The 22,680-nt window shown below is 31.5% G+C and overlaps 1 protein-coding gene across 6 annotated transcripts; it reads right to left on the minus strand.

The window, feature by feature from the left end:
* Positions 1-2,218: 2,218 nt before the first annotated feature.
* On the minus strand, positions 2,219-21,060 carry nrv3 (sodium/potassium-transporting ATPase subunit nervana 3). 6 transcript variants are annotated; one of them, XM_089258300.1, is made up of 8 exons: positions 20,863-21,060; positions 18,095-18,585; positions 6,967-7,107; positions 6,465-6,584; positions 5,831-5,997; positions 5,650-5,757; positions 5,418-5,583; positions 2,219-4,457 (listed from the first exon to the last, which is right to left on the minus strand). In XM_089258300.1, exons 2-8 carry the CDS (start codon positions 18,219-18,221, stop codon positions 4,354-4,356), a joined length of 933 nt encoding a protein of 310 aa, XP_089114426.1. In that variant the 5' UTR covers positions 18,222-18,585; positions 20,863-21,060; the 3' UTR covers positions 2,219-4,353. The 6 variants fall into 6 exon arrangements, with proteins under 6 accessions (XP_089114426.1, XP_089114429.1, XP_089114430.1 ...); XM_089258303.1 differs by having other exon boundaries at positions 20,811-21,060; XM_089258304.1 differs by having other exon boundaries at positions 20,796-21,060.
* Between the last annotated feature and the right edge of the window lie 1,620 nt (positions 21,061-22,680).

Below are 22,680 nucleotides of genomic sequence, written 5' to 3' on the forward strand. Positions count from 1 at the left end.
TTCGTTCTCGGACACATTGTGATCCAAATGAATTGCATACTTTACGCTGAAATAGATTAAATATTACATATACATATATATGTATACATACATGCATGTGTTTTTGAAATTGTGGGCGTGGCAGTGTTTTAACATAACATACAAGTACTAAGATCATTTTTGCTCTCACATTTATTAGCTGGCATTCAGTTTGTGTATTTCATTCTTGAAATTACTTAAATTTTCTAAACGGTTTTATATAATTTCTTTTAAATAAACAACTGCCACATTTGTTAGCTAGGTAATTCGTTGATTTTGTAATCTTACTATATATAATATATTATATTTACTATTCAGTTTATTATATATAGAAGTTGAGCTTTCAAAGGAGCAGCGGCAGTACCTCAGAGGCTGCGAAAGATTTTACAGGAGGGAAACATTTAAAAAAAATTATAATTTTTTACGTTTTTTTATTGTTAAAAACGTTTAAATTTTTTGAAATAGTTCTAGTAGAAAATCTTGAATATGTAAAAGACAGTTTAATTTAAGAAACACAAATAAAACTTTTATATATTGTTTCAAAGAATGTCTAAGCTTTGATTGAATTTTTATTTATAAATTTTAGAACATATTAAAAAGCGTTAAAAAAAATTGACTTGTTTTTAATGTAAATGGAAAAAGTTTGCAAATTTAAATTTGTTTAATAATTGAAATAATGCATTACAAAAGAATACGAATATTTGAAAATCTCCTTAGCATTTAAATTACATTTTTTCCATGCGTTTCTTAAAGTTTTTAAAAATTGTAGTTTTTGTTACTTTAATTAAATTTTTTTTGATTCGTTCTTTAGAGAATTAAAAAGAAATGTATTTGCAGCTGCCTTGTGTTGATTACGTTTTTTTTTTTATATATATATATATATTTTTTAATTTGTTTTTTTAATGACTTTCTTTTAATACACTTGGTGTATAAAATGGCAGTATATATATATATGCATTTATATATAGTATATACATATATATAATTATTAAAGATGCTTTATCAAGTGTGTTCGTTCGAGTATATATGCCGCATGCTAATTAGTGCAAAATATGACAAATATTTGGATCCGCAAGCCAGATTTCTTTTTATGACGTGCCCAAATTAAAAACATTGTTATCCTTAGCAAATTTAAACAGAAAATGCTCATTTCAATTTCGCGAATGAGCATAAAACTATGGCCAATTGTTTTTCAATAACTGTAGTTGAAAATTCAATTACAAGCGCTAAAGGGTCAACATTTACTTGGCAGTTATATATATATATATATACAACTACAGTTATATATATATATATATTATTTAATACTTTTATTTTATTATTTAGAATTGTTTTTAAATAGCATTTTTGTTACCCTATATAAACTACTAATATTTATCGGCGGTTTTGGGAACACATTTTGCCCAGGTCAAAATTTTGAAACAAAGGGGATTTTATTTCAATTTTGTGCGTATTAATACGAAAATATTGTAAGAAAAAAAAAACAAAGCCAATATACTCGATTTACTTTCGTGAACGAGTATGAAAAGCCTGTGGGATTTGGACTTAGCAGCAGATGAGAAAGAACGGAATCTAACAAATATATTGAGTGAATCTCACAACTCGTGTTTTGCTTTCTTTTTTTATATTTTATTTATTTATTTTTTTTTTTTGCAGCATTTTACTTCACTACTTAACTAATTGCTTTAGTTCTTTTTCTAGTTTTTTTTTTTTTATTTTCTTTATTTATTTAATTTATATGAAAACATGCACTAGAAAAATTGTTAGCAGATCTATTAGGTAAACAATTAAATACATTTTAGTTACTTAACCGAAAGTAACTGCTAATAATTTGTTTAACTGAAATTTTTTGTATTGTTTTACCAATGTTTTAATCAAAAATGTTTGCAAAATTTGTATGAAGTTTGAAAATAAAATTTTAAAATTTATAAACTAAATCAACGGAATTTGAAAAAAGTATTACAAATTTTCGCATTATTATTTTTTTTTTTTTTTTAATTCAGTTAATAAAAGTAATAAGTTGTTTATAATATATTTATAATATATGTATATATATATATTAAAGTATAACATTTTTTCCATTAAACTATTATTTAGCGGTTTTGTTGCATCTGTAGCAAAAACTGTGTAACATTTCATGTTAGTAATGTTTTTTTATACCCTTTTTTATTATAATTATTTTTATTTTCTTTCCAGCTGCTTCTTACATTTTAAACTAGCACTAGTTAAGTGGATGGTAAAAGGGGATTAGTTATAAAGCTTGGTATGCCATTGAAGAGGTTTAGCTTTTGTTTTTTATTCGATTTGGTTTTTTAAATATTTTTATGTATGTATGTATATTGGTTTGTTATATTATTATTATTATTATTTATTTTTGTGGGCTGGGCAAAGGTCTCAAGAGAGCGAGAGAAATTTGTTAATCTAGTTGAGGCCTATTTTTGAAGTTGTCTCTAAAAATTGTGAAATAAAAATAATTGAAAATTAAGTTTTTGTTATGGTATTTGTGGTATATACCAAAAGTAGTCGCAGCCTGTGGGGGTGCTCCCTCTTCTATCGCCCCGCTCTGAACCCCTTCGCTAGAGTCGTGGCTGCTCCTGCGGCTGTAGATGAGAATTGTTTGGTGATATATCGAAACGGGTTTTGGTTTGGTTGTTGTTTTTTTTTTTTTTTTTCATTTATTTATTGTTAAATTAAGTTCGTTTTTATTTAATCTTTATTAATGTTTCTCAGTTTTGGGGAATTCATTGTATACATAATATATTTGCTGTTTTTTTTTTTTTCAATTTAATTTTATTTACTCATTTTGTTTTTGTTATTGTAACCAGTTACTCTGTACTTTATTTTCAGCTATGTTTTTTTTTTTTGCCTCAATTTTTTATATATGTTTTTTTTTTTGTTTTTTTTTTTTTTCATTTTCATTCAATTTTCACATTAATGATCTTGTTTATTTTTTTTTGTTTTTTTTTTTTTGTTTTTTAGTTTTTCATAATAAGTGAAGAGTATTAATTTTAAATGTGTTTGCGGATTTTTTGTTTTTTGTTTTTTTTTTTTTGTCTTTTTGTTTTGTTTTTGTATCTAACTTTCATTTGCTTTGCGTTTGCCTTTTGCTTTCTATTCCATTTTATATTTTAAAATCTACATTTATTTACTTTTTTGTATTTCTTTAGAAATTTGTAGTTAAACATTTTTGGTTTTTTGTTTTTGTTTTTGTTTTTTTTTTTGTGTATGCTTTGCTTTGTTTTCTGGGAACAATGAGGCCTGTTTAAATTTAAAACAGATTAAAATAAATAAATAAGTTTATATTTTATTTCTGCTATGGGTGGTTAGGGGGTTTGGGGGAGTGGTAGGGGATGGTTGGTAGGGGGTCATGTGTGTATGTATACATATGTGTTAATATATGCGTTCCAATCGTTCACTTTTTTTAAAGTTTTTTTTTTATATATATATATTTAAATATATATATAAGTATTTATTTAAATATTATAAATATAAATAATGTTTTTTTTATATATTTATTTTTAACACATTTTCTCATTGAGTTATGAACAGTTGCTGCATTTGTCATTTGTTTATATTTTGTTCGCTGCGCTGTTTGTCGTTTATATCATTAATTATTTTTAATTACACCAAAAAAAACAAAGTAGAATTTGTTAACAACAATTTTTCCATTTCATTTCAATTGTATTTATTTTATATCATATTTGCGCTAAATTATGTGGCTTGCCAATTTTTAACCATTTGCTATTTAATTATCTTTTATCTTTTTTTTTCCTAAATTGTTAACTAAATAAAATTTCCTAACCAATTAAGTTTTTATGTTTGGAGGCGTGTATGTGTGTATATATTTATATATATTTTTTCTTTGTGTGTGGGGCATTTCATAGCGTTGGGTAGTTTTTCTTTTAGCGCAAAGTTTAGTCATGTTCTTCTTTCTTTTTATTTTTACTCTTGTAGCTCTTTGTTTTAGTTATTCTTCTTCTTTGGTTGTTGCTGTATTTATTTTGCATTTTCATTTCGCTTTTGTTTTTGTGTTTTTCTTTTTGTTCGTTTTGCTTGCTGCTACATTTTGTTTTGTGTGTCTGTGTGTGTGTGTGTGTCGGTGTGTGTTTGTCACTTTTGTATTTTGACTGTTTTTTGTGACCGCTTAACTTTGCATCTTATTCATCAATTTTCTTAATTTTGTTATATTTATTCTGCATTTTATTTGTATGCCTAATTCGCGCTCTGCTTTCATTTCGGCTTCCTCCACTGACTGCTTCAATCTTCCTTGTTTAGCTGTTCTTGTTGCTGCTTTGCGCTCATTCACTGATGATGCTTTGCTCCATGTTGGGTATCTTAGTCGACCATTAACTCAAAGTGGACGGATCCTCTCCTATCCGAACGATCATGTTTGATGTTGCGAGCCCAGGCTTTGCACTCAATGTTGATCAATACGCCGGCTATATAGAGTAGAGAGTAAATGGAGTTTGTTGAGAAAGTTATTTAGTTGAATGATAAGAAAAACCTAATACAATAACATATTCTTATTGTTGCATATATAAATATTTTTTAAAAGAGCTAAACATTTTCTTTTTTGTAGACTTCATAGGTGAAGGCCTAAATACTTTTTTTTTTAAATTTTTTTTAACATAAGTTCCTACATTTCCAATTTATTCAACTCTTTAAAACATTTTAAAAATATTTTTATTAAAGGGGAATTCTCCTCTTGCTAATCAGTAAATAAAGTACAAATCTCTTTGTAGTTAATTATGGTTTCCTTTTCAACACAAACTAAGTAAATTAATGAATGAATTTCTATTATTGTTAGCTTAATTGTGTATTCCGTAGCCTAGTTTTGTGATACCTTATTCTTTCAATCTACAATTATCTATGTCCATTTAGTGTGGCTGGCGAAGCGCGCTAATGACCCTTAGTTAACTGTCATAGCAATGGTGGCATATACTATATGTGGCGTAACAAGAATACAGAATTAGCTTAATTCTCTTTTGTAGCTCCCTCACTTTTTTTGCTCTTCCTCTGCGTCTCGCTCGTTTTCCCCCTCTATGCAAACTAAGGAATTATTACAGTTTATTGTGCCGTGAAATTGGGTTTCTAGAAGATTTTCTTTTGTTATTCCCAGTTTTATTTTTCCTCCTTTGTTTTAGGGCACGCAATTGGGTTGGCAGAAGTGGAAGAAGTTAAGCAGAAGCTAACTCAAACTCACATTACTTGGTTTCCAATTCTTGAACAGCTTTTGTCTATTGCCTAAGCACTACCATATATATGGAAACAAAGTTTTTCTTAATAAAATATGCTTATTGATATGGTCCTTCATCTATATCTCTTCAAATTTACTCATGCTCAATGCTTCAATTACTTAATGCCTTTTACTTCATCATATTCCATATATTTATACTTACTTTCAACGGTAAATTGTACAGCCACAATTGGCGGTATATAGCCCTCGATATTTTTGAATGGGAAATAGAATGAGGGGAAACCCATGCGAGGATAATAATCGCGTGACTTAATGTTTTCAACATCAGCTGGATTCTCGCCCTCGCACGATACCCAAACAACGGCAGTCTATAAAGTCAAGATCGTAAAGATATATAAGCTGGAAATTCATATTTATATTACATTAAAATTTACCTCATTTGGTCGCAGGCTCTGCTTCTCCTTGATGTGGTGTTTCAAGCCCTCTGGCATGTCTTTGGGCAAATTTGTTAAATCGTAAATCTGTGGCTCCCAGTTGTAAATCTAAGCAGAATGTATTTTAATTATAAATAAATAATATGCTATATAAATTTAATGAGCTTAACTGTCAATTTACCTTATTCAACTTGAGGAATATGCAGGGCCTGGCCACGTGATAACCAAAGTTATTTTCAAGAGTGCAGGGCGCAAAACTAGAAACTTCAACGCCACAGACTTTGCCCTCTGGTGGCGGATGCTCGAACGAGCAGTTCACTTGATTCTTCTTGGGTAAATCGTCATAGGCTGTGTATAAATAGATGTAACACATTTTGTATTATGGCCTATACCAGATTAAATATCATCTCTAATATAGTTAAAGCGAATTATTAATTAGCTTCTATCGAATCTGGCTTCATATAGCAATACTTTAATTGGGGGAAAACAATTATTACACTCACTGTGATCTTTTTTATTTCATTTAGACACAAAAAACAAATTTTTGATGAACAAAAATATATATTAATACATTTTTTTTATATATAAAATCTTGAACAGTCAAGTTATACAATGTATAAAATATTATAAACATAATATAAAATATAATACAAAATTAAATACATATAAAAATATTAATTTAAAAAAAAAAACATTTAGAAAATTGTCTATTAAAAAACTTTCGCAATTTTATATCATTAATAATAAATAAATATATATAATAATAAATACATTTTATGTTTTATAACTATCATAAACTTTTCTACTTTACTTACATCTCAGGAATCGCTCAGTTTCCTCAACCCAATACATATAATTGTCTTTCTTCGATGATTCGTACCAAACTAAAGTGCTCTCAACATTCGCCTCTGGGGGCATTGGTCGGAAGCCAAGACCTGAAAAGAAGATACAAAACATAGTATTGTAAACAATGTAAATAAGTGTTGAGTGATGGCTGAAAACAGTGCTAGTCAACAAAATGTAAGTTTTTAATGTTTTAGTAATTGACTAATTAGAACTTTTGCATTTAGTAATTTAAGTAAATGCTAATGCAAACGAACTTGAATTTAAATAATATTGAATTTATGACTTATTGAATTTTAATGTTGTCTTTGGGCATTAGTCTAAATTTAAAAAAAAAAATATTCTTTTTATTTCAATTTAAATATATATTATCAAAGTTTCTTTTTTTTATTAATACAAAAAGATTCTTTCTTTTATTTCTATATTTATATGTAGGTATATATTTTAATGATTTGAATTCGATTCTTAACTTACCTGGATTCGATCCAATCAATCCATTGTCAAGCATCCATTTGGGTTTATCTGCCTCCAGTGTTTGATAAAACACCGCAAATACGGCAGCAAAGAATCCAGTTAACGCCGCATAGAATATAATGTAGAAAAGTAAAATTTTTGCTGCAATAAAAGAGTAAAGAAAATCCATTGATTAATATTTAATTGATCTACCTTATATACATAGATGAATAAATGAATTATATACTCTTCAGCTGTGCGCCATAAAGTATTTAAATTTGGTTTTATGCTTCCGCAACGCGATGATGCAATATTATTTTTATTGTCCTTCTAGACATTATTTATTTTTTTTTTGTGGCTTTTAAGCGCTTTTAGCGTGCCACGCCACGCCCCGTTTTCAACGAATTGTGTGCGGCATTTTAATGGCTTTGTCAAAGTGTATGTGTATCTCTCCTATATTCATAAAAGCAAAACTTTTCCGAATGCCATTACATTTATGTCCTAATGGAAATTTTTCATGCTAAGCTACCTCAGAGTTCTAGTAAATTTGTATATGTATTTTTCGTTCTTTTTTACGTATCGGACTCTAATCAGTGTGAATTAGCCCCCATGGAATTGTATTTCTCACATGTATGTGACTAGTGTAGCCTTGAGAAAATTATTACATAATCAAGTTCTGCTCTTTGGTCTATGAATATTAATCTATTATGAATGTAATTTAATTATTATTATATTATTAATTTAAGTTTTATAGTTATATATCTGTGAGCATTTATTCATTTTTATCATTTATTTTGAAATATTTTGTTTTTCTTTAATTAAAGTTTTATAGTTTATTTCTGTATAATTTTTTATTATTATTTTAAAATATTTTGTTTTTCTTTATAATAAAACCCCAACAATAAATGTATATTGTATTTATGTAAAATAATTTAAATAAATATATATTTTAAATATATATTAAGAATATACATATATACAATTTGCCTATTTTGTTATACATATATTGTTTTATACTGGACAAAATAAATATACAATAAAATAAAAGCCTATATATTTTAAATAAAATAAAAAATTGAAAAGTCTTTAAAAAGTTTCAAGCCAATTAAAGCTCGAAAAATAATATAAAAATAATATATAAATAGTAGTAGTAAAAATTTAAAGAGAACAAAAATATATACATACATATGTATAGAAGTATTCGATGCTAGTTTTAAAGCTAGTTTTCTAGAAAGTTTTCTACAAATGCCAATTAGCGAGCGAGCATTGTGCTAAAAGACCTTCGACTAGCTGAGTAAGACGTTAACTGAGCCAAGAATTGGCACAGTTTGCCATACTTCTGGGCTAATTGACAAAGTGGGCCATGAAGTGGGGGTGTGTCACAGTATAGTCGTATGGGCTAGTAACTACGACAGTTGGAGGACTGCCACAGCTCAGCCCCGTTCACACTTGTATAACTACTCCACAGCTCTACGATTACACAATGCACGACTTTTGACATTTTCTTGGCTCCAGTTGCACATAAAACAGAGGTCGAACTTTGCGGGTGTGTGTATCTATGTGTGTGTGTGTGTGTGTGTATCTGTTTGTGTGTGTGTGTGTATTGGTGCTAGGCTAATATCCACTCTCCTGTGCCCTGGCGCAGTTTTGACTAGTTTGTCATTTTGACATTTCTCTTTTGTAGTTGAGTGTGATTAAAAGGTCACCAAGCAGTGTTACCCTTCTCCTTCCACTCTCCTACTTTATTTATAGTTCTTTGCCTTTTTATGGGAATTGCTTTAATTTTAGATTCGATAATTAAGTTCGGTTCGCATTACGCATACGCCATGTTACGCAGCAGCAGCAAATTGTTGATGCAGTGCAAATATGTTGGAAATGGCATTTGCCATTGCAGAGCAATTCTGAAAAGTCATTAATCATTTTGCTCGACGACTTGGAGAATTGTGTGCGTGAGTGTGTGTGTAGCGTGGGAAATTTACAAAAAGGAAATTGCAAGGAAATAGTAATAAATTAATGAATGAATGGGAAAAGTCGTCGGACTATTTGCATTTTCAAATTCCTTAATATGAATTGAGAGGAGTATTTAAGTGGAATCTTTTGTTTGTTTGTATTTTATAGAGAGCTAAGTAGAAGTACTTTGTTTTGAGAGAGAGAGGCCAATATTGGAGAGACCGTTTAATCATAACGAAAGATTAATTACTCCAAGTGCATATATGGATAATTTTTTGGTCTTTTGGTGAAACTTTTCTATTAAGAATATTTAGATTTAAGCAAATGAATTTCTTTATATTAAAATTATTTTTAATTCTTGGAAATGTTTCTATAATATTTTCAATTTATAAATTAAACAAATATTTTTATTTATTATATGGTATGTTACTATTCAATAAATACTAAAACTGAATAAATATATTATGGAAGATATATTCATTTGCAAAAATAAGGTATACCTCAGAAAAAAATAAAAATAAATAAATAAAATAATAATAATAACAATATGATAAAAATTAAACAAATAAAAAATAAGTATTTAATTTAATACCCTTAAAAATATTAACAGTATTCTCTAGTAAGCCTCGCAATTAAAATAAATTAATTAATTAAACTATTTGAAACAGCTTTGACCTTCAAATTTTATTTTATTATTTTATTGATTTATTGATTGATATACTTCTTTATTAACTATTGCTTTAGTAAATCAATAAGTCACTACAATAAGAACTCATATACAAATAAACTATCACATATATTGTTTAGAAATCTAGAACAATCCTTCATGTCATCAAATCAATACGGATTCTAGATGACAGTATTTCAAACATTTTAAGTGCCATATACTTATGGTCAAGAGCTTTTTAAAATACACTTGTAACAACAAATTGCTGCTCACGGTCAATTAATTGGCAAAAGTATTGCCAATACAAAAAAAAAAAAAAAAAAACAAAAAAAAAAACGAAAAAAAAGGAAAATTGAAAAAAAGAACGCATGCGCTGTCACATTTGGTGCTGCCCGACTAGCTATTGCCAATGCGCCCGCACTCTAACGAATTCTCATGGCCAAATACAAGCGTATGTGGAAATATATAAACATATATATCCATAGATACGTACATAAATATAAACTATTATGCACCCATACATAAATCTTCATATATTTATATATATATGAACATCTATATATATCTACATATATCGTTAACAGAGTTTCTAGCTCAACTATTTCGTGTCGAACTCTATATAAATGTATTTATATTTTCATTATTTTTTTGCATATTTAATATTCATATGCTTTCTATATATCTTCTCTTAACTTCAATCAAAATCTTAATAAATTCATTTAAAATATCTTTAGTTATCTTATGCACATCTCTTAAGTCTACAAATACCCCAAATATTTGTGCAACGCCTTACGTAATTTGGTTACGTTACGTAGGCAGTTAAATAATAATAGCAAAGAAAAAAAAAAGCAGAAAAAGATATTCGTTTGCATGGCAACACTCGAGTTAACTTCAAGGGTTCGCCTGCAGGGCGCCTCCTTTTGCAGTTGGCTGTGCTTTTTTTTTCTTCATGCTGAATTTTCTTATTGTTATTCCAATGGGTGTGACTGTGTGAGTGTGTGTATGCTTCTGTGTATGTGTGTGTGTGTGTGTGTGTATTTCTGCACTTAACGAGCTGTTTGCTCTGCTTTCTGTGGTCGCAATGGCTTTTCGTGCTGCGCTAGGTGGGGCGCCTTTGAAGATGAGGCAGCTAAGCATGGGGCACGGGTGAAGCCGGGTGCTCGATGTGTTTGCCATTATGCTTATGCTTGGTTAGCAAGGCAAATAAGCTGAGCTGCTCTATGTGCTAAGTGCAGTCGATAAAAATATATTCGATTTGAATACACATCAATTTTGAATCTTCAATGAATTTTGAAATTAAATTTTTAGCGCCAAGCATAAGCCAAAGATATCAACAGTTTAAGGAAACTAAATTAAATTGGAAGAGTCTAGAATTTATTTCCGGGTTATTCGCAAAACATATAAGATTTGAAAGATTGTTGGATTTTTAATGAGGCTCTTTAAATGCATTTTTTTTTTATATTCAGCCCAAAACAATACGATTTCAAGATATAAAACAAAATTGAGTATATGATATCTGAGTATATTTATTTTTATTGTTATTCGCATCAATTATTCCTCATTTTTAATTTACATTTAATTTATTTTTTGTTATACTTGTAAGTTTAAAAAAGAATAGAAAAATGAAATAAAAATTATTAATTCATCCAATTATTAAATTTAATTAATATAAAAATCAGGCGTCATTATGATTCATTAAAGTGTAAAATTTTAATAAATTACGATTTAATTATTAAGTTCCTAAATAATCAATTTATTTAATATATATTAAAGCTTTAAATTTAAAAATCTAGGATAATTAATATTTTTCACTATTTCATTTATATTTAATTGGCTACTTTAAATTTGTATTGAAGAAAATTTAAAATTACAGTGCGAAAATAGATAAAGAGATACATTTCAATTCAAACATTTACGTAAAATAATATTATACTTATATTATATTTATAATCGTAAGTATTTTAATAGCAGAATCGTACTGCAGTTAAATTAATAATAATTTCTTTAAATAATTAAAATTAAATTTGACTTCTTTTAAAACGAATTTTCTGTTGCTAAGCGGCGCTTCGACTTTTGATCTCTCTTTCTTTTATATACATATATATATATGTATATGTGTGGCTTGGGTGTGAGTCCTTCAAAATCCGATTGATTTACGCGAAAATCTTTCACTCATTACCTGTGGGCTTGTGTGCGTGTGTATGCTTGTCATTGTGTGTATGTGTGTGCACGCTGCTATTGAGCACCTGGCAGGTCTTGGTGGAACATTAAGTATACGCAGCATTGTGTGCGCACTCTCTGGCTGCGACTGCTCTTTCTCTCACTCTCTTTCCTTTTCCCTCTCTTTTAACCGCTCTCGGTCTCTCTATCTCACTGCCTCTCTCTCTCCCTCTCACTCTCTCTGTCTTTCTGTCTCTGTCTTTTTGACTCTAGCTCTGTCTTGCTTTTTGTAGGTCTCATGGCTGAACTTTGCCATTTGCACAGCTGCCGCAATAATGTTACAAACTGTGCTGGTATATGCACTTGTGTATGTGCGTTAGTGTGTGTGTGTGTGTGTGTATGTGGTTGTTTGTGCGTATCTGCATGTGTGCCACAGCTGCAAGCTATACACACACACACACATACACACACAGTGGCACTCGCAAAATGAATTGCGTCCACTTCTTTCCCTTTTGTAATTTCAGCTACAATTTCACCTTGCAGCCATTGGTGCGGGCTGTAGCCCATTTGCTCTGTTAATTTTGACAGTTGCAGAAAAATAAGAAAAATAACACACCCACACACACACAAACAATTTTCTATAGCAGCAGCTGGCATACAAAGAAAAAAATATTGGACAGCAAAATGGAGCAGAAAATACAGCTGTCAACGGCAGGATTCGCAAGCAGCCCCTAGGCTATGCAGAGCATATCACGTACATACAGATAGATAAAAAGAGAGACAGAGATAGCGAAAGGCAGAGAGAGGGACTGAGATACATACACACAAAACGCATATAAATTTAAGCACAGAATCAAAAAAAAAAGTAGAATAATACTGTTTAGATACTCTCGTAGGTCTTTGAATTTTGAAAAGGTTTAAACATGTTTCAGAATATTAATTGAATATATTTAGAATTCTATAATTTTATTGTATTTGTTGCAGATATTCATCATTATATATACTTTAAATAAAGTTTTCAGAAATAAAAATAGGAATTTAATGTTTATAATTAGAATAAATAAATAATGAGAAAAGTTTACTGATTATTTATAAGTATATTTCCTTTTCTGTTTGCAAAAATTTCAATCAATTCACTCTAATTAATAATCTCCACAGCTTCTGTTATGAATATTCAATCACCAGCTGTGCTTGGTGTATGAAGTCCAGCAAAACTTTTAGCTTTAATTATGTTTTTCATGCTCACCAATTCCCCTGTTGTCAGCCCTTTAATTATTTGCGTTTCTCCAGACTCTCGGGAGTCAAATACGATTTATGAATAGCCAAGTTCTAGTTGCCTTGTGTGATGTGCTCTCAGCATTACACAAGGGATTAGCATTTGCATACTTTGTTTATTAGAAATTTTAGCCATAGGCAGCTGAGTTATGCAAATTACTTTAGTATGTAAAGATAGAAGAAATATTCGTAAAATATTTTATTGCATTTGGCCACAAAATCGTATAAGATATGGAGCAAAGCATTCATATATTTACATACAGGGTATTTGCTAGTCTACTACTCTAGAAAATACCACTCTCTGCCATTCGTAGAGCATCTCTTAATTGTTTTCCAATTAAGCGCATTGAAAGTTTTGTCAATTTAAAAACTTTGATTGCTTGTCAACTTTTGCAGATACCCTTAGAGTTCCATGAAAGTCTCATTATAAAGAGATCTCGGCCAGAGTTGAGCTCTCCATAATGCACTTATGCAATCAGCAGTCGTCAGTCGGCAATCGGCAATCGTGAAGCGTATGCTAATTGCCGTGTCGATTGGATAATTGTTTTTCGTTGTTCTTGATTTTTTTTCATTTCTTTTTTTATTATTTTGTTCGGCCCAGTGCAAAGCACTTAACAGATTTGCATCCGAGCCGAGGTCGATTCGAGGTGTTGCAATCTCAGAAGTTGGCATACTATTTAGCGCAACGCTCAATTTGATGGGTCGATGTAAATTGTAAAGCCTCGAGATATTTTTTCACAGGCATCCATATCTCATGTGCCTGCAAAACGTCTCAATTTGAGTCCATTGATCGAAATAATTGGCGTACATATTTCGTTTTCTGTTTGTTATCTTAATTGGTTTGTAGTGGGGCAATTGATTGGCTTTGATTTCTCTGCGAGAGGAGAGATGAAGATGTTTTAGAGAAAAGTATAGTAGAGACTGCTTGTAGTACAAGTTGTTAGGTCGATTTTTTATTACGCTTGTCGCTTGGAAGACCAAATGAGATGTAGCGGAATTAAGAGAAAGAGCTCTGAGCATTATATCTATAATTGAGTAATGAGTAATATATTCTGTTTCCATTTCTCGATTGTCCGCGAAGTTTGTACTATAACGAGTTTTTACAAAATTGCTGAATTAGAATAAAATAGAAAATACCTATTACACCAAGCTCTCATGATAATGCAGCATAGAGGTGAAAAAATTTATTTGGCACACATCTGAAGGTCTGTAACAGCAAGAAATTTGTTTTCTTCTGGAGAAGTTTCTATGATTTGATTTGTTCTATGTTCAGATTCGATAGAGAAGTGAATATTATATATTATTTATTTAAAGTAGTATATTCAATATACATATCAATATTTCAAAGTAAACTAATTTTAACTGATATATGATTTCTCTGAGATTTCTCTATCGCTTGATTCGATTTATTTTTAGTTTTCAACCTGATGATATTTCTAATAAAGCCTGTCGAAATTAATAAAAAAATTAAATAAATAAAAATAAAATAAATTCATTAATAATAATGCTTTATTCAGTATGAAAATTATTATTAAACTATTCATTTTTCAACTGATCAAATTATAACGGATGAAAGCTCCATTTCAAGAATGATGTATATTATTAAAATTTATATATCCGCACATAGGGTGATTTGAAAAGCTCAGATGATCTGAATCAAATGAGATTGAGGATTTTAGGCTGTCAGGTTTTATATTGATCGAGAATTTGCTTAATGCAAATTCTTATATATGTGTGTGTTTTTTATTATTATTTTTTTTAACACATATTTTTTATTATAGCACATATTTTCTGCTCTACAGAAAGTTTTTTTTTCTAACAAACTTTTGTTTGAAAAGTGTTATATACATATATTTACATACAAATACATACATATTATCTGTATACATACATACATAGGCATCACGTTCAGTCTCTTTTAATCTCTTCTCAGCCGTAGCCCTATTTCTTGTTGCTCACTAGCTAAACAACTCTGAAAAGACTTCGCGCTGGAGGCGTGTTATGTGTTTAACTGAAGGAGCAACACAGCTTGCAACTAAGTAGGTTACAGACAAAGCAATCGTGTAACAGCAGCAACAACAGCAACAACAACAACAACAACAACAAGAAAATTGTCTGTTTTGCAGCCATGTTGAATTGTTTGCCGCCAACGCCCACTTTGTGTTACCAGCTAAGCCCGGAGCGGCACTTGTCGTCGTTTTTGTTGCCTGCCTGCCTGTCAGCCAGTCAGCCAGTGTTGTACAGTGTTGCTTGGGAATGAGGTTAGAATTGATTTTTAGTTGAGTCAATTTCAGTGCATGATAGTGCAGGTTTTTCATCAACCACTTGGCACTTAACTGGGTTATAGGCAATTGTGCAAAAAGACCCCGAGTCTAAGGTAAAATGTGCTCAGAATAGCTAACAAATGACAAAGGCTAGAAAGGGAATAATACTTTGGATATGCGATATGCATATCGCATACATACATATATCATTTATCATCTTTTAGCTATCATATATTTTCTATTATATTTTATCTATCTTCTATGATCTATCATTTATTATCTATTATATATTATCTGTCATCTATAATCGATCATCCATATCTATATCTTATATATCTTGCATTTGCAATTTTAATATTTAAAAAGTCAATTACCATAAATAAACCCTATTGATAATTCCTTATCCTTGGCTTGGCATCGATATTTATAAATATTCCTTGCCATTTTTACCACTGACCTTCTACATCTAGTTTGACATTCGAGCGCACGTCAATGTCTCAATAGTGTCAAGCGCTGCGACAGCATCACAAATTGAAGTCCATTAAAAATTACTCTACTCTGAGAAATTGCTAAAAATAAAGCAAAAACAAAAAAAAAGAAGAGGGATGACGTGCCGTAAGCTGTGCGACAGCCAGAATTGAAGGATTTCGCAGCTAGCGAGGGAGAAAATATGAGCAATGGGGTAGAGAACGGAGGGCAAAGCACGAGCGTAATCCCATATCAATAAAGAGACAAATATCACGTATGCTATAAATAGTTGAGAAATAACCCTTGAGCATTATCGTAAATCTCAGTTTATCAAGTAGTGCTTGCAATAGTAAGCGACGGTTATAGCTGAACGTGCTCGTCTAAGATTAGAAAGTTAATAATAGAAAAATTCATTATTTCTTATCTATAACAATTTCATATGATTTGTAATTCAAAAACGATAAACGATTTTTAATTGATATACATATATATCTTAAATCGATAACCCTTGGATTGAAGTACAGTGAAATGTGTTTTAGTCCACAGCTTATCGATTTTTCACTATTTTGTTTTATCTACAATTCATTTCAAGATTTGCGATAAATTTTTATTTATGGTCTTGCACTGACCTACGAACGCTGTCAAGCAACTAATATCAGTTAGTGCTACGATATTATCTATTAATTTGTTATCTTTGTGGAGTAAATGATTTTGTAATATCTAAAATAAGCCTATCTAAGGCCAGAAAATTAAATTCATCATAAATTACTGCCTGGGCTGTGTATATATATTTTTTATTTTATTTATTTATTTATTTATTTTTTTTTTTTTCTGCTGTCCATTGTCTTTCGTTTGGGCCATAAAATATTTATGACAATTTTGCATTCACATTGTCTCTGATGGCGTTTACACACGATATCAAATGATTAGTCATATTTGTCTACTACTTAAGCCCAGGGGGAGCCTCGAGGGTTCGTCCACACTCGTATAATTGTTATGCAATGCCTATCAAAAAGTAAATCAACTGTATATGAACAGTCCAAATAACTGCCTAGTTGACTAGCTTGACTATGCGATTGTCAGAGAAAGAGAGAGAGAGAGAGAGAGAGGGAGAGGCGTGTGCTGTAGTTTACCCATATTTGATTCTATATTTAGGGCTGGCTGGGGCAATTTACTTGGCCATCTAGTAGCTACCCATACACGCCATATAGGGAATGGGTCGAATCGATCGATACGCATTTAGACTGTAAATATACGGCTTGAAATTGGAAATAATGAATGCAACTGTTACTATAAATTGATGGCACATCAATGAAAAGAATGATCAATCAATTGGATTATCTCAACTGTTGTATTACGATTTCCACTTGTTATTAGAATAAAATATGTGTTTTTTAGTATATTTAACTGGTTGTTTTTCAAAATCTTTTCGCTATTTCTAAAGAAATTTATATATGTATATGTATGTCTTATATATTGATATATTTAGAAAATTTCATAACAATCTTTTGCAGCCTATAAAAGGTTTAGAACATTCACACTTCAAATACTTTGTTATTGCATAGAATGATTATATAATATTATATCTATGTAGTTTCCAATATATTAACTGCAGTCAGTATAAAGTATATATTCCAGTAACTATACTTAACGGTAGTCATACCCTTGAATGCCCCTCAAATAACATGTTATTATAAAGCAGTACAATTATTTTTCGCATCATATATAAAAGGCAGTCACACACGCAGCGTGTGCGCAATGCGTGAAAATGATTGATTTGCTGAGCGCTTTAATTAGCAACAAACTAGAGCACGGAAGCTTTGGCTAGGCAGTGGATACATATATAAGAATCTATGTACATATATACTTTGTATATGTATGATATATTTATATAACTTCATGTATAATAAATATATAAAGGCTTGATTTATTAGCTTTCATTCAAATATGAAGAAGAAAATTATCTAAAATTTTTTATCTTTTGTGATAGTAATCAAACAAAATAAAAATCAACAAAAAATTAATAAATAATAATTATTAAAATATAAAATAAGAAAGATAGTAATAAAAACCTATTAAAATCCATTTTAATAGTTTTAGGTACGAAACTTCAGTTGTAATGGTTTCTATTCATAATTAAAAAGTTAAAATTTTAAATTTTAGAAAATTAATATAAAAATTTTGTAAATTATATTTTATTAAATCCTAATATTAATTATTCTGAAAAATGTATATGAAATATAAAAATTCTATAAAAAGTAAAAATAATTTATTATTTATTAAAACAGTTATATTTTATAAAAATTGTTTGTTTTATACTTTTTTTTTTTTATATATATTTTCATTTTATTTTTTCTTAACTCACCCCAACTGGAACCGGTGCGTCCGAGGCATTGGCTAGTTTCACTGTTCCATATAAATTTTCTGAAACCCTCCCATTTGCCCATCTTTGGCGGTGGCGCATAGTATTCACCAATCTTCTTGTCGGCCATTGTTGATGTTGGTTTTTGGTTTAGTTTGGTTTGATTCTCGGTTTAGCTTGCTGTTGGCTTTAAGTACGGTTTGCGATACGTTTGCACCAGGTCTAAGGAGGGTGTCTGTCTGTTTGTATTAGGCTAGTTTTAAACTATTTGTTTTATTTTTAGGTTTTTGTTCTTAATGCTTAGGTTAAACGTTATGAATATTATTAAGATATTAATTATTTATGTTATATTTGGTTTTTTTTTGTTATATTTTTGTTTTTTTTTTGTATATTTGTCTTAATCAACTGCGTTGGTACAACATTTTTAAATGGGGTTTTTGTCTGAATGTTCGTAGCAGTATTGTGTTAAGATTTGCGCTAAATTTATTTGGTTACTGAAATTAGAAATAAATTATTGAGTAAGATGGAGTTTTTTTTTTTTTTTTTTTTTTTTTTTTTTTTTTTTTTTTTGCCACCTGTTGGGTAGAGAAGACCAGGTGAGACCTACTATTTTAACATTAAAATATATATAAATATATTTATATATATTATATATATTTATGCTTGTTTAAGTTGCAAGCAATTTCCTTAGGATTGCATCGTTCTCTAATTTTATTCGAAAATGTATTAAAACTAATTATTAGTTTTAATTACATTTTATGATTTCTTAATGATATAAAATACAAGTTGGGTGTTAAATTTGAACTGCGAAAACTTTTGCTCATATTCAACTGCTTATATAAACATTAAAATCTCATTTGGCTTTTGTCAAAACGAGCAGAAAGAAACGAATCAGTCTTTGTCCGCCTTGAAGTTTTTTTTTTTTCGTTTTTCTTGTTTTAGTATGTGTGTCCCACAAGGACACAATTTGAAAACTGTTCGAAAATACACTTTGCCGTTGAATTGTGCAACTGTTAAAAAGTTATTTACACTCAGTCTGAATTTTAGTGAATTTTAGATAAATTTAGAACAATTAATTCTTGCTAATTCGATAAACTCTTTGTCATTTACGTGAAAACAAATTGCAGTCGCCTGCCGATTTTAGCCACACACTCTGCCAACTGTTATGTAATCTCGAGCGAGGAGCGTTGGAAAAAAGCATCTAAAGCTTGGCCCAAGCCAGTCAGCGTATGCGCACTGCGAGAGAGCAAGACGAAATAAATGCAGAGCGAATTCAAGTGAGTGCAAGCATGTGTGAGCTGCAAAACGAGAGACAGAGAGAGCATAAAGTGAGCCTGGAACAAGCATTGGAAGTACTTTTCCGTTTCTATTGTCTACTCCTTTCTCCTTTTTTGCTGCAGAACAGATTTCGGGCTCGCCATACAAGTTGACAGCTGGGCGCCATCTTAATGACAGTTAGAGTAGCGCTCGGGAATGCTGAAGCAGCCCGTTACAGCGATGCGGGAATCGTCAGCAGTTAGGTTAGCTTATGGCCATGCTAAGCGGCTTAACTGCTGCAGCTTTAAATACACCACCGGCCATGTACACAGACACACACACACACACACACACACAGAGAGGCATACTCATACATAAGCTGACAAAGTTATGTAAATTGTATGTTAATTTTGCAATATGATATGCGCTCCACCTCTGTTGTTGGTGCAGCTAAAAATAATGTTTCACTAACACATTGAAGCTGCTCTCTCACGCATACGCGTAGCTTGACTTACTTTCTGAATGCTGCCGCCGGCGACGTCGCTGCCACATTGCGCAACGCGCGTCCGTGGCGAAGGCGAAAAAGAAACGGCCTCGGCTCTATCTATGGCTTGTGGCTTGTGTAGATATAGCTATAGCTATAGCTATAGCTATGGCTATAGCTATATAAATGCCTGTGGCTATGTCTGTAGTTGGGCGAGTCTTTTAGCTATGGGACAGGAGGCGCAGAAATGTAGGCAATACTCAGTATTCTTTTTTTTCTCATCTCATTTAATGAGTACTTAATGCAATTCTGAAGTTTTCATTTATAGTGTATAGCCCAAAGTCTCTCGTAGTTCGAATTTCAAAGTTTATATAAGCATATTGATTACACAAGCTATATATGTATGTACATACGAATGCACTACATTTTCACTAGCCGAAATGAGCTAAAAACGAGTGGCAAAACTATAAAGATATTTAGCAAAATTATATTCTAGCTTTTTAGTTAGTTATATATTGGAATTAAGCCTTTAGAGGTTTTCAGATCTTTCAAAACATTGGAAATTGCTTGATTACATTTTTTAATTGTATTAAATTTTGAATTATATTTGATCATTATTTTAATATTAGTTTTGTTTCTTTCTTTTAATAGTTTATGTTATGTTATATTAACAGCAGCATGAAAAAAATATCGAATTTCGGTATGTATATAAGTTTTACAAGGATAACATTTCTTTTTTATGCTGCTGTCACAGTGTCCTTATCGCGTTCTTTGCCGACGCTGCTCATATAATCACTCGAAAAATTGTCTCTCTTTTGTGTTTTGCATAATCTTTTATTTATGGATTGTTGAGGTCGTGAAACGATTTATTTTGTTGAAATTTTTTTACACTTTTGCTTCATCACCTCGAGAATTGAATTCTTTTAATATTTTTAAGCTTTTTGATTTTTTTATGTAACCAACGTTTTGTGTAAATACATGAAAATTTGTTGTATTTTCCGCAACGGCGCACCAACAGCAACACACATACAGATGGATTCTCTTGAACGCTGCTTTTCAGCTTCCTCTTCTTCTTCTCTACGCAGACATGCACATAACTCTCTTTATATATATGAGTGCATATACATATATATATTTTTAACAAAAATATATATATCTATGTGCCGTTAATCCGCCAGCGAGTACGAGTAGCAACCGTCCACAGTTAAAACGCCAATGATAGTGCCAGTTCAACGTTGAGCTCGCCAGAGCCACAATTGCTGCAGCCGTGAGCGAAACGCTCGGCTTCTGTTCGGCTGCGCTTCGGCTTTAGTCGTCTCGCTCGCTCGTCTTCGCACATTCCAAGGCGAATGTGTGACACACACAGACAAGGCTGGGGCTGTGGGCGAGCAATTGCGCATGGAAATACACAATCAGAGCTTATTCTATATTTCTTTTTCGATGTGTGTGTGATTTTTTTTGCCGCCTTGCAGATTTCTGTGTATGTGTATGTGCGTGTTTTTTTTTTTCTCAGCTGGGTGCCGTCGCCGTCACTGGAACGACAGACTCGCTTGCTAGCGCTGGACTTTCGGCTTGTGGGTGGCGCCATTGCGGTCGGCACTGAGTGCCGGTGGTGAGCGCTGGAGAGCAGCAAACAGTTGGGCTGCAAGCTTTCAAGGTTTCAGGCGTTCCTACTGCTGTTGCTCCCGTGGCGGCGTCAACGGCTGCGTCTGCTGCTGCTGCTGCTAGGATTTGCAATTGGCTTCAGTGGCTCTCGAACTGAACTCGTGCGCTGCATGTGAATGCTTCTAGCTCTCTATGTGCTTTTCCAACTGTACGCTCGGTTATCATGGGGCTTTAGAGTCAAGCGTTCTTATCAGAATTTCTGTGTTTCGTGTACAAAATAGCGATTAGTCAGTATTCTCTTATAGAGCATAAATAAATAAATATTAATCAAAAGTATAAATATGTATGCATACTCGAAGGTGGTTTGAAAGAAACCTGATACCAATTTATTTATGTCTTACTTTTATTTTCAATGCACCTCTAAATTATCATAGACTACCCTCGCACACAAATTTATGTAGCTCAACATTACATTCCCCCATAAGTATTCCTCACTTTTAATTTACTTACTAAGCTTATTGAAAAGCTCTAACGAACAACGAAAAAGTGCTGTTTCTAGACCTACATTTCGCTAGCAGCTCTCGCTTACAGTTAACTTAGCATGGATTTGAATTTGCCGCACATTGAGAACGCCATAAGCTGGGGTAAAAAGCTGGCCGTTCCAGGGCGAATAGAGGCGCAGTTGCTTCCAGTCAGTTTGCCGCAAGCTTGCGCAGTAAAAGCGCAGCCAAAAGAGAGAGCGAAATAGGGAGTGAGAGAGAGAGAGTGCGCTTGAGTGAGCGAGACAAAAATCGGAGTATTCCAGTAAAATTTAGTAATATAATATTTATTGATTACTTCTGCTGCCAAAGTTTTCCACCAACCGAAGAGTTTTACTCCCAACTAGCCAAAGCCAAAGCCGGAATATTTGCAAATTATATAAACCAAGAAAAAAAGACGGAAAGGAAAGAGATACAAAAACTTAATGGCCCACTCACATCACATCAAAAAGGGGGGCTGCATTTGGGGATGCCTTAGGTCTTTTGATTATTCGTATATTATTTCTCCCACATTCAATTACGTCATATCTCAGCTGTTCTGAATACGCGACGCTTGTTATACAATCGACTGCGGCTCTTTTAGCTCTCCGCCACCTCCGCCCTAAATCTCTCCAGCACACACACAAGTGCATGCAGCCAGGCCTCATCTCCTCCTTCGGCTATTTTCAGTTTTTAATGCTTACCTATTTATATGGCTGACATTT

This window comes from Drosophila navojoa, chromosome 3 (genome assembly GCF_054131105.1).
Source record: "Drosophila navojoa isolate 15081-1374.11 chromosome 3, UAZ_NAV_1.0, whole genome shotgun sequence".
In the NCBI taxonomy this organism is placed as follows: Eukaryota; Metazoa; Arthropoda; class Insecta; order Diptera; family Drosophilidae; genus Drosophila; species Drosophila navojoa.